We start from the raw sequence: 15,662 nt of genomic DNA, 5'->3' as shown, positions 1-15,662 counted from the left end.
ATGTTGTTTAATTAGAAGAACAAAGTTCAACATATTTTATTTTATTTCTTTTTTAGTTGTTATCTTAATTGTAAAGATGATTGTATGATGAGCGTCCGTGAGTTTGTGTGTGTGCTTGTACAAATTGCGTGTTTGTGTATAAATTTTTCAAACGTTTTTACATGTATTATATGCTACTAGAGCAAAATTGTTTATTTGTATGTTCTGATGTGTGTACCTGATTGTGATGCCAAAATTCTTTCTTTGGCACTTTGTATGTGAGAGAGAATGTGTATGTGTGTGTGTCTTTTTTTTTTGTCAGGATCTTGCGTACGTACGCAAGTGACGTAACTGGTAATTAAATTTTTCAATGAAAGAAAAATGGCACCCTGTCAAAATGGTGACAAGCTCAACCGAATGCCAGCAATGCCTGCCAGACCACACCGTCCTACATCGTCCGGCGTCGGTTCCGGGCCTACCGCTGTTGGTGGGAGGGTGGTGACTTAACAAGATATCGGCCCATCGATAACCGACCCCTGACCTATTTAACGAAACAAAAACGGGCAAAATGGCAGCTGACGTTCGCAGTCAAGTTGTGAACAAAAAACGAAATGCAATGTTCCATCCTCGGAAAAAATCAACTTCAGAAGGAGGTGATCGTTTGGAGGAGGTTGGAGAACCACCCACCTACCCACCCCCTGTTGGGGTGCGTGTAACCCAATTTGTTATGTGCCACCGGGAGATACGACGGTGCACGTGTGCGTGAATAAAATATAACCAAATCAGTCCTGCCGGTGCCGCCGCAGGTCCTACCGCTGCTGTCCGTTAGTCATGTGGAAATTTTTAATGGCCTGTTGGGTCTGCTCACCGTGCGGTCACGGCATGCCAACCGGACGCCCATGGACGGCACAGGGTTGAGTTTATAACCAAAAATTTATCACCAACCCCGTGGGCCTTTCAACCCGATCTCATCCATTCGTTTCCCACCGCAAACCCCGTTTGTTTTCCCGGGAAAACTAGGCCCAGCATGGGGGCTTTCGGGTTTTTCCTCCCCGGCGTGAGAGGTCACGCAATTTTTCACGCAATCCTTTTTGCAACCAGTCCATTATGGCTGCGACAATCATGTGGTGCAGGCTGGTGCAACACTGGCTCGGGATGCACTTCCACTTGTGGCCCACTAACCGACCGGGAATGCGTGAGAGAATGCCAACAAAGTCACGTTGTTCGCACTGTCACAAGGTCCGATGAAGCTGAGGTACCACGTGGGTAGAATGTTCATTGAAAAATTTAATACCATTACCCTAGGAAGCGTTACACCGGGAGTTTATGCAACTACATTTTTCGATACTTTTAGTTATTTATTTTGTTTCATTATATTGTGGGTTCAAATAATAGATTTTTTTATTTTAAGGAGGTCTATCTCATCCCCCAGATTCTACTCTGGGAGTGTTTGTTAGCATTTTAAATTCTTGGTTTTGCATGTTACTTTGCTTCAATCGACTCTTAATAGAGAGTTGTATTTAATTATCAACTCATTTTTAATTTTACTTTTTCAAATATCCAAAAACCGAAAACAAATACCAAAAAAACCGATCCACCTTCCCCCAAAACGTCCTACCGTTTCCGACTGTTTGTCCTTTGTGAAACTCTATATATATAAAAGTAGCCATATCGTACTGTCAAACCGGAATGATCGGTTTATGGAGCGCGATCGACTTCGCGACTCTGGTTCAGAATATCCTCGCGGTTGCAATCGAAACTGGCAACCCTTCTGTAGTGTGGAAATGGGACTCGCACGAGTACCTCGGATGAAGGTTTTGAACTAATAGAATGTTTTTCTCCTCCCCACCCCTCCCCGCAGCCGATCGGCGGTCATCCGTGGCCGTGTGGTGACCTCGCTCAACATGGGACTGGTTGGGGTGCGCGTGAGCACCTCGACGCCGCTGGAAGGATTTACGCTGACCCGAGACGACGGGTGGTTCGATCTGATGGTGAACGGAGGCGGTGCGATAACGCTGCAGTTTGGCCGCTCGCCGTTCCGACCGCAGGCACGCATCGTGCAGGTGCCCTGGAACGAGGTGGTCATCATCGACACGGTGGTGATGTCGACGTCGGACGACAAGTCGCACCATGGACCGGCGCATACCTGCTTCTCGCATGACTACGACCTGATGAAGCCGGTCGTGCTGGCTACGTGGAAGCATGGTTTCCAGGGCGCTTGTCCGGACCGGAGTGCCATCCTGGCGGAGTCGCAGGTGATCCAGGAGTCGCTCGCTATCCCTGGGACGGGGCTGAACCTGGTGTACCATAGTTCGCGGGCCGCCGGCTACCTGTCGACGATCAAGCTGCAGCTGACTCCGGACACGATCCCGCCGACGCTGAAGCTGATCTACCTGCGCATCACGATCGAGGGCATCCTGTTCGAGCGGATGTTCGAGGCCGATCCGGGCATCAAGTTCACCTACCCGTGGAACCGGCTGAACATCTACCGGCAGCGCGTGTACGGCATCACGACGGCGGTGGTGAAGGTGGGCTATCAGTACACCGACTGCAAGGACACCGTGTGGGACGTGCAGACGACGAAGCTGAGCGGACACGACATGAGCATCTCGGAGGTGGGCGGCTGGAATCTGGACATCCACCACCGGTACAACTTCCACGAGGGCATCCTGCAGAAGGGCGACGGGTCGAACATCTATCTGAAGCACAAACCGCGTGTCATCCTAACCGCCATGGGTGATGGGCATCAGAGGCCGCTCGAGTGTGGCGATTGCAATGGCATCGCGACCAAGCAGCGACTCCTAGCACCGGTGGCGTTGGCCGCCGCCCCCGATGGTAGTCTGTACGTGGGCGACTTCAACTACATCCGACGAATCATGATCGACGGGACGGTGAGGACGGTGGTGAAGCTGAACGCGACGCGTGTCTCCTACCGCTACCATATGGCGCTGAGCCCGCTGGATGGGTCGCTGTACGTGTCCGATCCGGAGTCACATCAGATCATCCGTGTTCGCAACGCCGACGAGTCGCACGATCCCGACCACAACTGGGAACCGATCGTGGGAAGTGGCGAACGTTGTCTGCCGGGCGACGAGGCACACTGCGGCGATGGAGGGTTGGCGCGGGATGCGAAGCTCGCGTACCCGAAGGGGGTCGCCATATCGTCGGACAACATCCTCTACTTTGCCGACGGGACGAACATCCGGATGGTCGATCGGGACGGTGTCATCAGTACGCTCATTGGGAATCACATGCACAAGTCGCACTGGAAGCCAGTACCGTGCGAGGGCACGCTGAAGATCGAGGAGATGCACCTGCGCTGGCCGACGGAGCTGACGATCAATCCGCTCGACGACACGCTGCACATCATCGACGATCATATGATCTTGCGTATGACACCTGATGGACGAGTGCGGGTGATCGCTGGACGTCCCATGCATTGTGCCACCGGAGCTGGTGGGGGTTCCTCCTCGGTGTCCTCCTCGTCGTCGGCCGTCAGCGCGGGAGGAAGTGGTAGCTCGGTGGCGATGAACTACGACACCGATCTCGCCATCCACGCGACGCTCGTGATGCCCCAAAGTATCGCCTTCGCACCGTCCGGGGATCTGTACGTGGCGGAAAGCGACTCGCAGCGGATCAACCGCATCCGGGTGATCGGAACCGATGGGAAGATCGCACCGTACGCCGGGGCCGAGTCGAAGTGCAACTGCCTGGAGCGCGGCTGCGATTGCTACGAAGCGGACCACTATCTCGCGATCAGCGCCAAGTTCAACACGATCTCCGCGATCACGGTCACGCCCGACGGGCACGTGCACATCGCCGACCAGGCCAACTATCGCATCCGGTCGGTGATCTCGAGCCTGCCGGAGGCGGGCACGTCGAAGGAGTACGAGATCTACGCCCCGAACGCACAGGAGATCTACGTGTTCAACCGGTTCGGGCAGCACATCGCGACGAAGAACATCATGACGGGCGAGACGGTGTACAGCTTCCTGTACAACGTCAACACGTCGAACGGCAAGCTGAGCACGGTGACGGACGCGGCCGGCAACAAGGTGTTCCTGCTGCGCGACTACACCTCGCAGGTGAACTCGATCGAGAACACCAAGGGCCAGAAGTGTCGCCTCCGGATGACGCGCATGAAGATGCTGCACGAGCTGAACACGCCGGACAACTACAACGTGACGTTCGAGTACCACGGGCCGACGGGGCTGCTGAAGACGAAGCTTGACTCGACCGGCCGCTCGTACGTGTACAACTACGACGAGTTTGGGCGGCTCACGTCCGCCGTCACCCCGACCGGCAAGGTGATCGACCTGACGTTCGACCTGAGCGTGCAGGGTGCGACGGTGAAGGTGACCGAGAACTCGCAGCGCGAGGTGTCGATGCTCATCCAGGGTTCGTCCGTCGTGTCGAAGGTCGGTGAGGCGGCTACCAAAACCACCGTTCTGCTGGATGGCGGTACCACGAGTGTTTCCCCCTGGGGAAATACCGTCTCGGTCGAGTCGGTGCCGTACGTGCTGCTGGCCGAGCTGGATCCACTGCTCGGGGAAAGCTACCCGGTGCCGTCGAAGCAGCGTACCGAAATCAACGGGGATCTCTCGAACCGGTTCGAGTGGCGCTACTTCATCCGCCACGTGCCGATGCGGGGCAAGAACGCACGCACGCTCACGCAGGTCGGGCGGAAGTTGCGCGTGAACGGCGAGAACCTGCTCACGTTCGAGTACGAGAAGGACACGTCGTCGATCACGGTGTCGGTGGACGACAAGACGGAGCTGCTGAACGTGACGTACGATAAGTCGTCGCGCCCGATCGCCTACCGGCCGCAGTCTGGAGAGTACGCCGACGTAGACCTGGAGTACGATCGCTTCGGGCGGCTGACGTCGTGGAAGTGGGGCAACCTGAAGGAGGAGTACACGTTCGATCGGGCCGGGCGTCTGAACGAGATCAAGTACGGTGACGGTAGCTCGATCGTGTACGCGTTCAAGGACATGTTCAGCAGTCTCCCGCTGAAGGTGACAACGCCACGCAGGTCGGACTATCTCCTGCAGTACGATGACGCTGGCGCACTGCAGTCGCTGACAACCCCTCGGGGACACATCCATGCGTTCTCGCTGCAGACATCGCTCGGGTTCTTCAAGTACCAGTACTTCTCCCCGATCAACCGCCATCCGTTCGAGATCCTGTACAACGACGAGGGGCAGATACTGGCCAAGATTCATCCGCACCAGAGTGGCAAGGTGGCGTTCGTGCATGACAACGCGGGCCGACTCGAGACGGTGCTGGCTGGCCTTTCCTCGACTCAGTACACCTACCAGGAGAGCACGAGCCTCGTGAAGCAGGTGGAAGTGCTCGAGCCCGGCTTTGAGTTGCGCCGAGAGTTCAAGTACCACGCAGGTGTCCTGAAGGACGAGAAGCTTAAGTTCGGCTCGAAGAGTGGACTGGCGTCGGCACACTTCAAGTACCAGTACGATGGAAACGCGCGGCTCAGCGGCATCGAGATGGACGTGAACGGGAAGGACCTACCGATTATGCGGTTCAAGTATGGCCCGGCCCAGGGAACGCTGGATGCGGTCAGTGATCTGCGGATCACGCGGAACGCGTTCAACCGCACGGTGGTGCAGGACACCTCGAAGCAGTTCTTCACGATCACCGACTTTGACGAGCATGGACGCGTGAAGAGTGTTCTGATCAACATCAAGTCGTTCGACGTGTACCGGCTGGAGTTGGACTACGATCTGCGTAATCGCATCAAGACGCACAAGGTGATGGTGGGTCGATCGACCTCGCTGGACAAGGTGAACTACAACGCCGATGGGCACGTGATGGAGGTCGTTGGGACGAACAGCTGGAAGTACGTGTACGATGAGAATGGCAACATCATCGGCATTCTCGAGCAGGGCGACAAGACGAACCTCGGGTATGACACAGGGGATCGGGTGGTGCAGGTCGGGGACGTCGAGTTTAACAGCTACGACGCGCGTGGGTACGTGGTGCGACGCGGTGAGCAGAAGTACCGGTACAACAACCGTGGCCAGCTGATTCACGCGATGGAACGTGATCGGTTCCAGACGTGGTACTTCTACGACGATCTTGGCCGACTAGTGGCGTGCCACGACGAGAAGGGTAACGTGACGCAGTACTTCTACGCGAACTTGAATGCCCCGGAACTGATCACGCACATCCACTACCCGAAGGCGGGTCGAACGTCCCGCTTGCTGTACGACGATCGACATATGCTGATCGCGATCGAAACCGGCGAGCAGCGGTACTACGTGGCGACCGACCAGAACGGGTCCCCGATCGCACTGTTCGACGTGGGTGGCACGATCGTGAAGGAGATCCGCCGCACCCCGTTCGGGAAGATCGTGAAGGACACCAACCCGACGCTGTTCGTGCCGATCGACTTCCACGGCGGTCTGCTCGATCCGAACACGCGGCTCGTGTACATGGAGCGGCGCCTGTACGACACCGGCGTTGGCCAGTGGATGACCCCGGCCTGGGAGCAACTGGCGACGGAGATGCGTCACCCGACGGATGTGTTCATCTATCGCTTCCACAACAACGACCCGGTGAACCGGCGCGAACCGGAGGGCAACTACATGAACGACCTGCGCTCGTGGCTCAAGCTGTTCGGGTACGACGTGGCGAAGATGCAGGGCTCGCGGTACACCAAGGACATGATCTACCGGCCGGCGGCGACCATCAAGTCGCCCCAGCTGGCGCCCGACTTCGGCGTCATGTCCGGGCTGCAGTGCATCGTCGAGAAGGTGGACGAGCGGTTCGCCGACTTCGGCTTCATCCCGAAGCCGCTGCTCAAGATGGAGCTGAAGACGCGCAACCTGCTGCCGCGGGTCGCCTACCGGCGCGGGGTGTTCGGCGAGGGTGTGCTGATATCGCGCATCGACGGTCGGGCGCTCGTGAGCGTCGTCGATGGGTCGAACAGCGTCGTCCAGGACGTCGTCTCGTCCGTGTTCAACAACTCGTACTTCCTCGATCTGCACTTCAGCATCCACGACCAGGACGTGTTCTACTTCGTGAAGGATAACATCATGAAGCTGCGCGACGACACGGAGGAGCTGCGCCGGCTCGGTGGCATGTTCAACATCTCGACGCACGAAATCAACGATCACGGAGGGGCGATCAATGGCAAGGAGCTGCGCCTGCACGGACCGGACGCGGTCGTCATCATCAAGTACGGCGTCGAGCCGGAACAGGAGCGTCACCGGATACTGAAGCATGCGCACAAGCGTGCCGTCGAGCGGGCTTGGGAGTTGGAGAAGCAACTCGTGGCCGCCGGGTTCCAGGGTCGCGGCGATTGGACGGAGGAGGAAAAGGAGGAACTGATCTCGCACGGTGACGTCGACGGGTGGATCGGGGTGGACATCCACAGCATCCACAAGTACCCGCAGCTGGCGGACGACCCGGGCAATGTGGCGTTCCAGCGCGACTCCAAGCGTAAGCGCCGAAAGAGTGGAGGCTCTTCGGCCGGAGGTCACAAGGCGAAGCGGGAACACCGACACGAGACGCTCATACCGCCACTCCCGGTGGTCGCCTCGGTGGCACCGTCTGTGCCCACCTCCTCGGTGTCTTCCGCGCCATCGTCCTCGACTGCCGCCGCCGCATCCTCTTCAACGTCTTCTGCGTCATCGGTGGCGGCCTCTCCGTCGACCTCGATCCCAACCGCAGCAGCGTCGTCCTCTTCGGTGGCCTCCGTCACCTCCACCGCACGTCCCAGTGTCGCGACGTGAAGCTCAACCGACCCTTCCGCCGGACTCTAGGCGCCTGGAGGAGGCGCCCGCGAGACGAAGAGAGAGAGATATATATTGTGATATAAATAGGATTTACGTTTCTTCCACCGTATCGTGGTTTCCCGTTGTCCCACGTCTGTACGATGTTTCGTTGAAACCCACCCGGGACGCGCCCGGGAACGAGAGCTCTCTTAAGATCGAATAATCTCTTTCCACCATCGCTAGCCGTCGGTGACACACACACGCACGCCGTGTCGGAACGCCATGACACATCCCTTTCGATCCCCCGGAATCGGTTCACCCACAATCGCAAACGCTCATGCGCTAGTAAATGAACATTATGTCGGAAGAACTGGACTGAGGTTGAAGGTTCGTTGGTTTCCATCGTTCCTTTGTTGTTTTTACCCCTTCTTTAGGACGAAAGGAAAGCTAAATGTCTAGATTAGCAATGGAGATCCTTAACACACACACATACGATCCTTGCAGTTCGTTGGCTTTGAGGAAAAGTTAATGAACACCCGCATTCCCCCCCGACGCTCACTCAACAAGCACACATACACACCCGAACGACACACACGAGGACGAGATAAATGTATAGCAGTAGAAAGAGGAAGTCTCCTAGGTATCAGCTTCGCAATAGGTTAATGAAAATAACAATGTGGAAATAGTAGGTAATTAGTCAATAGTACCCGATGATATAAATGTAAGAATGAAGCGGGTGCGGGTGAGTACGCGTACATCACACCTTAGGAACAGAACAACAATTGCCGATGGCGTTCTTGTCAAATCAGTGCCATTCTATCGTTAGCCAGCGTTTCCTTCGTTTACTTTGTGTTTGCTATACGCGATCGGAAGATCTTCGAGGAACCTTTGTCGAGTTTCGGATGTTGTGATCGCTCGCAGATATTATAAGAACAAGGTTTTAACGAAATCAATGTTGTGTTGGTCTCGAGGGAAAAGGGACAACTACCCTCATTTGGAAGAATGCGTAACAGTCGCGTGCCATAACCGTAGTGGACCTACTTTTAACAACCAGAAATGCATTATCCGTTCAGCATCAAACCGATTAAACAATTGCAATGGACAGGTTCAAGCATGACTCGAGGAGAATTGTGAACGAAGGACTTTAATTTGAGAGGGCGAACTTGTACAGAACTTAGTTTAATTGATCGCGTGGAACAGGATCAGGAAGGCCGAGAATCGTTCCCAGAACCGCAGAAAGTACATGTCTACTAGCTCTTCCTTTTCCAACCTCCGTGTTACATTTGGCGGTGTGTGTGAATGTATGTCCTTTGCCTGATAATTTCCCTTAGGGCAATCCCTTTGTCCCAATAGTTTTTGTGTACTACGAAGCCCACCAAACTGTAGTTGTAAACCAGTCAAGAAAAAAATGCGTTAGAAACCAAACAACACACAAAATAACAAAACAAAAATCACTACCACTCAAATGGTTGATTGGGCAAGGCAGCCCCTTGCCTGTGGGATGTAAAGTAAGGTCTGCACACACGTTTCCGTACATACGTACGTACATACATACATACAAGCACACATACACATGCGTGAGCGTAAGCGCACACTCTCTTACAATGCACCAACCCATCATCAACGTGAACGACAAACAAACAATAACGAAGATGAGCAAAAGAAGAAACAAAAAATGGAAGACGGGAGATACATTTGCCCAAACACTATTTCACCCACTTGTCCTACGCTTCTACAGGGTATTTTTAATGATAAAAGTGAAAAATTAAAATTAAAAACAAGAAGAAAACAGGTAAATCTTGCAAACAATAATAAATCAAAGGCAGAATAATAGAAACAATAGACTCACAGGACGGAGAAAAGTAAAAGAGTAGAAAACAAAGTAATACAAACACGTAAATGATAAAGAAAAACAAACAAACAAACAAACAAACAAACGAAACATTTATAAAAAAAAATATAAACGAGTCAGAAAGAGAGAGTGAACCAGAAATAGACCATTGAACACAAGTAGAGACAGTATATCAAGCGAGCAAGCATTGATCTTTCCTTCAGACACCGCGTGGAGAATGTTTCTTTTGGAGCAATTGGCTCCACTTTGTGAAATGCATATCCGTTTGTAGGGCCGGCTCGATTACTTCGTTCCATTAATGTGTCTGTGTGTGTATGTGTGTTCGTGTTTGCGTGACAGCGATCTTTTCCCTATTTTGCTGTGTTCTGACTGACAATTTAAGATAAAAGGAAAATCTGGAAAGCCCCTTTTTCCAAGCTTTCGTCTCGAGTGAGTGACGCTAGCTGAGCGCACGTGTGTAGGTGTGGGTGTACGTTTTGGGTGGAGAAAGGGAAAACGTACTAAAGAAAAATAATTATTTGTAAAAGAAAAAAGAAATCAACATGAATGTTGCCCCAACTTCGCGAGAAAAGGCATGTTCAGTGTGTAGGTTTTAAATGAAATGTGAGCCAATATAAATAAATAAATGAAACGACAATGGTGGTGTAAAGCTAGCGGCTAGCACGCGATGGTGGAAGATAGTCTTGTAGACAATTTGATGAGTAAGGAAAAACACAGAAGCTTAAACGAAACAAACAAAAGAAAAATCGATGGCAGACAAACTGATCATAATGATAAGAGAATCAAGCAAATAAGCAAACAAGCTAAAAAGTACTATCAAATAGATCGCCGGCAACAAATTAAAGAAAAAAAAGGAAAAGCCGCACCCAACGTATGACGGTTGATGGAGGAAATCTTAAAAGCAATATAAAATTGAAAATGCAGCAAACTGTAGGCATGTGTAGTGTGATGTGAACAAACTAGGTTCGAAGAGAAGCACATTACGATTTTGTATCATACGAGAGTGGCAAGGAGGATGATGCTAAGGGCAGACTCCCACTACCGATCCCCACGTATAACCCCCCCAACGCTGGAAATATCTCGCTCGTAACGAATATCTCAGACAAATGTAGAAACGAGTTGCATGTTTTGTCCCCGCAGTGTAAAGCATAAGCGAATGTGTAGTAAAACCTTCTTCCATCCACCCTGAAACGATGATAAAAGTAAGCAAAAGCCGCCTAGCAAACCGTAAAAGTGGGCGAACAGCACATCCGGTAACGTTTCGTTTTATCGGGGCAAAACCCAATCGATTTCGTGCAATCAAAGTAAATTGGACAAAAAATACCAGAAAATGTTACAGACAAAACAAAAAAAACGATCCTTAGCGTAGCTTAAGAGCAATTGTAGTGTTGAAAAAAAAACGGGGAAAGGGAAAAAGGAAGCTGCTTCACGGGGATAAATGATTTTTATTTGATTCGTTTTCCATTTTCCTCCTGTAGCGATCACCCTTAAGAAAATAACGTCCCCAAAAAAATCGTCTCCCGACTTTCTCCCCTCCCTCCCTGAATTGGTAGTGAAAATCTTTGTGACATAGAAAGTGAACGAACATTAAAAAAAAAAGAAAACATGAACAGAATCTTAGCAAATAAGACTAGTTTTGACGCGATGACGGTGCCCTGCATGCATGTAAAACTTTGTAAATAGATTGTTTAAGCATAACTTTGAAGGGTAAATGGAAGAAAGGACGAAAATATGTGGAAGTAAAAGCTAAGAATGGAAGTAAGATGTGTAGGAAAAAACAAACAAGTCGAGTGAAACAATGCAAAACAAAGAAAGCAAGTGGAGCACGAAAACGAAAACGTCCCGGATCGAAACAAAACGAAAATAGAGCAAACATTACAAACACATATTAAACGACAGAACATCCAACGCGATCTCCAGCGACCGTTCCGTTTTGCACATGTCGCAAGCAGAGACAAATTCAGAAGTGGAGAATGCATTTTTTAACCAAAAACGAAATGTAAAACACAAAAGTGTTGGAAAATCATGCTCGACGTATATAATGACGAAGCATTGTGGAAAGGAATATTTTATGCCTGGTCTCCCATTAAAGGAGAAAGATCGAAGAGTTGCCGTTTTCGCGTGTTTTTCTTTGTTTCATTTGAGGATTTATTAAGCGAACGCCATAAAACGGTCGCAGAAGGAAGGACTTTATTTTTGTTTGTAAATAAACCAAAAACTAAAGATAACACACACGCAAACACACACAATATCCAGTACTTTCGCTCCTATCGGAAGCTAACTATAGCAGCAAGTGAAGGAGCTAACGTGTAGTAGAGGTAAAAAAGAAAAAAAAACAATCTAACTGTGAAATGTAACGTTAAAGGGAAATGTTGTGCGGTATGTCACAACATCCATTTCCCTTTTGCCACACGCCATGCACACACAAAAAAAAAGGTACACATAGTCAAAGGGAAGACAAATGGAAAAAAAAAACTTTATCAAAGACAGAAGAACGCGAGAGAGAGGAGAAATCTCATAAAATCAAATCATGACAGTGGAATGAAAATGAAAAAGGACATACCTTTTGAGGAGAAGAAAAACAAAATGAAAAGAAACTCGAGTAGAACTAAAAACAAGGAAGGAAGTAGCCGTAGAAACGTAAGCGTAGTGCCAGATGGATCGATGAATCGCGTAACAAACATGCGGCAAGCGGCAGATTCTAGTGCTCGCAGCTCGCGATCATTTTGCGCGAACGCGTGCGCTCGTGTGTGTGTGTATGTGTATGTAGAGACATTTTTGTTTTTTCGTTCTCCAACTCCCACCCCCGTGGGGAAGGAGGTGTAAGCGATTAAGAAATTAGGATTTGGAAGAAATTGATAGCAAGTGGCACGCCGAACCGGGCTCGAGCTGGTCGTGAAATTGTATAAATTTTACCTAAGTATAGTAGCGCGCGCGAAACGAATGAAAGGATGAGCGTAAACGTAGGATGCATGGAGTGCAGCAAACGCATTCAGCAAAAGGTTGATAAACTGAAAATAAAGCAAAAGAAGAAGAAGAAGAAGTAAAAGAAGAAGGAAAAGAAAACGATGAAGATGGAAATAGGTGAAAGAAAAACAAAAAAAAACACAAGACAAACGTAATAATAACATCAACTGAACAGGAGTGAAACAGAATACTGATGAAAAAGCAACAATATTATTACGATTATTCATTATTATTATTATTCATAAAACTAATGACAAAAATAAATATAAAAATAATAAAAATTAAATGGTTTTCTGCATTTTTGTGGGTTTTAAAAATGAAAGAAACTGGTTGTAAATTGTGGGGAGAATGCGACAAGAAGAAGGATGGGATAATTGAAACTTAATGACGTTTGTTACGTTTTGTAATTACAATATTCTTTCCACAATATTAGAATATATATTACCCGCAAAAACAGGATAGTAAAAAATATAGAAAGAAATATTGAAAGAAATAAATGGTTCTAGAACATCCTATAAACATTTTAAATAAAATTCCAAAAAAATCGCTAAATCGCATCCGATTCCAACACGTTTTCCGGCTTCTCAGCTACCAGGGTACCACGGTACCCGGGTAAAGGAGGTACCGCGCATTCCACCGAGAAAAGGGGAACGAAATCGAAGCAAACGGAATCAAATTTCTGCCTCTGATATCAGGCTATCAGCACCGATAAGGAGGCTACCCGGTTTTTGCTCGCGTCGATGTCGAGGAGCGCTCCGAAATCGAGGCAATTTGTTCAAATTTTGCTACCAAGCGATGGTTTTGCTACCAGGCGATCAGGATCCGCAGGAGGCTACGCTAGCGACGGCCCAGATTGCGAAGGAAGAAAAGAGAAGACGCACCGGTGCAGAATGAGAATGGTGACATTTCTTTCTATCGTTAGCAACCGCACAGGGGGGTACGATCAAGGCACACTGGGTATCGTAGAGACGGCTTTTTGGGACAAAAATGTATAAAATTAAATCTCATTTTAAATAGACTAAAAACATTAATCATTTTCTAGATAAAGTGCATCAGAATGTTTTCAACCTAAGCTACATACCAGAGTCCATTAGTAGTTGAAATGTTGTGAAAATACTATAGAATATTTATCAAAGCAATGCATTGATATTTCGGAAGAAGTTAGTTACTATATACACATTCCTAGCAGAGTAGAGAACGAACTAGTGTACATATTTTGAAGTGTCTTTTAAAATAAATAAAATTAAAAGAAACATGAATTATGTACGGGATGTTATTTGTTAACAGGACATTTAAATTTGAAATAAAAAAAACCAAAACGTTGATTTAAAGATATAATTTTTGGGACATACGGAATACTGCAGTTTTGAACATTTTGTCCATAAGCAACAACAATTATTTTATAAATTAACTATTTCACTTTTAACTTTATCAACGCCTAATGTGAATGGAAAGATGGTCATTCGTGCTCTTTCTGTTGGCTACCTTTTTGGAGGTCTTCTAATCTACAAACTTCCCACTCTGGAACGCGAAAACGTGTGCGAGTTTTCTGTTTTCGATACCAGGGCAGCAGGATCATGAAGGAGGACACATTGCGAGTTCAGCTCGGCCAGGCGAAAGGGAGATAACGCAAGATTCTGCGAATGGAAACCATTCTCTTCCCATTCTAACGTTAGATACCATGCGGATGTGCACGATCACGGCGGAATCTGGAAGGATTGAAAGTGTTAAATTTTGTATTCGCTACTTGAGAATAACATCATGTGTTTATTCACAATCAAAGTGTTTGAAACAGTTTTCCACAAGAACTTAAATGGCGATGCGTTTATAATCTACTCACATAGAAGCAGACTTTACATCAAAGACTATGTGCACTTTTTCGAAGAAACATAAAAATGCAAGAAAGTGTCTATAGTTAGAATTAGCTTTATTGAAGGTAAAATGTATTTTTTAAACTCCTGCAGTTCATGGTTACATTCCCATGTTGGGCGGCGCCGGAACCGGCACAACACCCATCGGAGGAGGTGGAACGGGGTTGAACATTGGACGTCCGGGGTGCGGCAGGCGGTGCATGTTCGGTGGTGGTGGTGGAATAATCTTTGGCTCGAGCTTGAACGAGCACTGCAGGAAGAATTGCTTCGTGTTTTTGTTCCAGTGCGTCCAGAATTTGCTTTCCGTCTTTTCCACCTCCCTCGATGGTACCTTAAACGCGATCGTTTCGTACGGTTCGGCCGCAAACAGCAGGTACTGCCACTTGCGGTCCGGCGGTTCGATCTTTTGCTCGTACGCCGACATGAACCGGTGCCGCGGGACGATACCGTCGGTGATCTCCGGGTAGTCGATCTGGAACAGCAGCGACTGTTGTCCGTTTTCCGGATCGCGCTGCTTCGTCACCCGGTAACCGGGACGTCCGATTTTGACGAACTTCTTCGGCTCAATGCGCGGCTTCTCCGGCATTATCACCCACGGTGCTTCCTTGGCTTCCTTCGCCGCACGGCGTGCCAGGTTGGCCTGGTGCTTCTTGCCCTGCGTGTGCGACAGGTAGCTTCCCTCATTGTTGTGCAGCGTCAGACACAGTTTGCACTCGTACGAACCGAGATGGTTCTTCATGAAGTACGGATCCTTGTTCAGATCGATCGTTTCCAGTGCCAGCTGCCGCAGGCGCTCCCGCCGGTCCCGGTTGCTTTCGGACCAGGACGCGACGCCTCCGCCGCCGGTTTTGCCCCCGGCACGGTTTTGGAAATCCATCGTGCTGGAAGAGTTGCCAAAGGTGAATATTACAACAGAACCGCAAAACGATCAAAGGAGAATTATTACAAACCTTTAATTTATATGAGAAACTTAGTTAAAACAATTTGTGTTATGTTTTTCGCAGGGAAGAAAAGATGTCTGACGAAAATCGTGTAGAATTGTAAACAATCTGAGATTTTCGAAATGTCAAATGTGTTTGCGAATTTGACCAAGGAATATGTAACGATGAAACAGGTAGTGCAATATTGTTGTTCGAAAATGCAGATATTCATTTGAATTGAATTTAGACACGATGAAAGTTTGAATAAATAAATAGTTAAATACCCAACTACCCATTTGAATGCTATAAACTCGAGTTGAGCGGGTTATAGCCGGCTATC

At 49.2% G+C, this 15,662-nt stretch overlaps 2 protein-coding genes across 2 annotated transcripts in view; one reads left to right on the top strand and one right to left on the bottom strand.

Moving 5' to 3' along the window:
- The window catches only part of LOC131285410 (teneurin-m), a 193,628-nt gene extending 185,898 nt beyond the window's left edge, over positions 1-7,730 (top strand). Inside the window, exon 12 of the mRNA XM_058314265.1 lies at positions 1,841-7,730. Coding sequence (XP_058170248.1) covers positions 1,841-7,730 — 5,890 coding nt within the window. The remainder of the gene's footprint in view (positions 1-1,840) is intronic.
- A 6,768-nt stretch (positions 7,731-14,498) lies between these two features.
- On the bottom strand, positions 14,499-15,279 carry LOC131287284 (splicing factor 3A subunit 2). The gene has a single exon (XM_058316319.1). It carries the CDS (start codon positions 15,277-15,279, stop codon positions 14,503-14,505), a length of 777 nt encoding a protein of 258 aa, XP_058172302.1. The 3' UTR covers positions 14,499-14,502.
- Positions 15,280-15,662: the final 383 nt, after the last annotated feature.

The sequence above is a fragment of the Anopheles ziemanni genome, chromosome 3 (assembly GCF_943734765.1).
Source record: "Anopheles ziemanni chromosome 3, idAnoZiCoDA_A2_x.2, whole genome shotgun sequence".
NCBI lineage: Eukaryota > Metazoa > Arthropoda > Insecta > Diptera > Culicidae > Anopheles > Anopheles ziemanni.
The sequence above is the reverse complement of the archived record's forward strand: the minus strand, read 5'-3'. Positions and strand labels throughout refer to the sequence as shown.

Excerpts from the sequence above, each read along its gene's own strand:
- LOC131287284 (XM_058316319.1), bottom strand. The coding sequence starts at position 15,279 with ATGGATTTCCAAAACCGTGCCGGGGGCAAAACCGGCGGCGGAGGCGTC.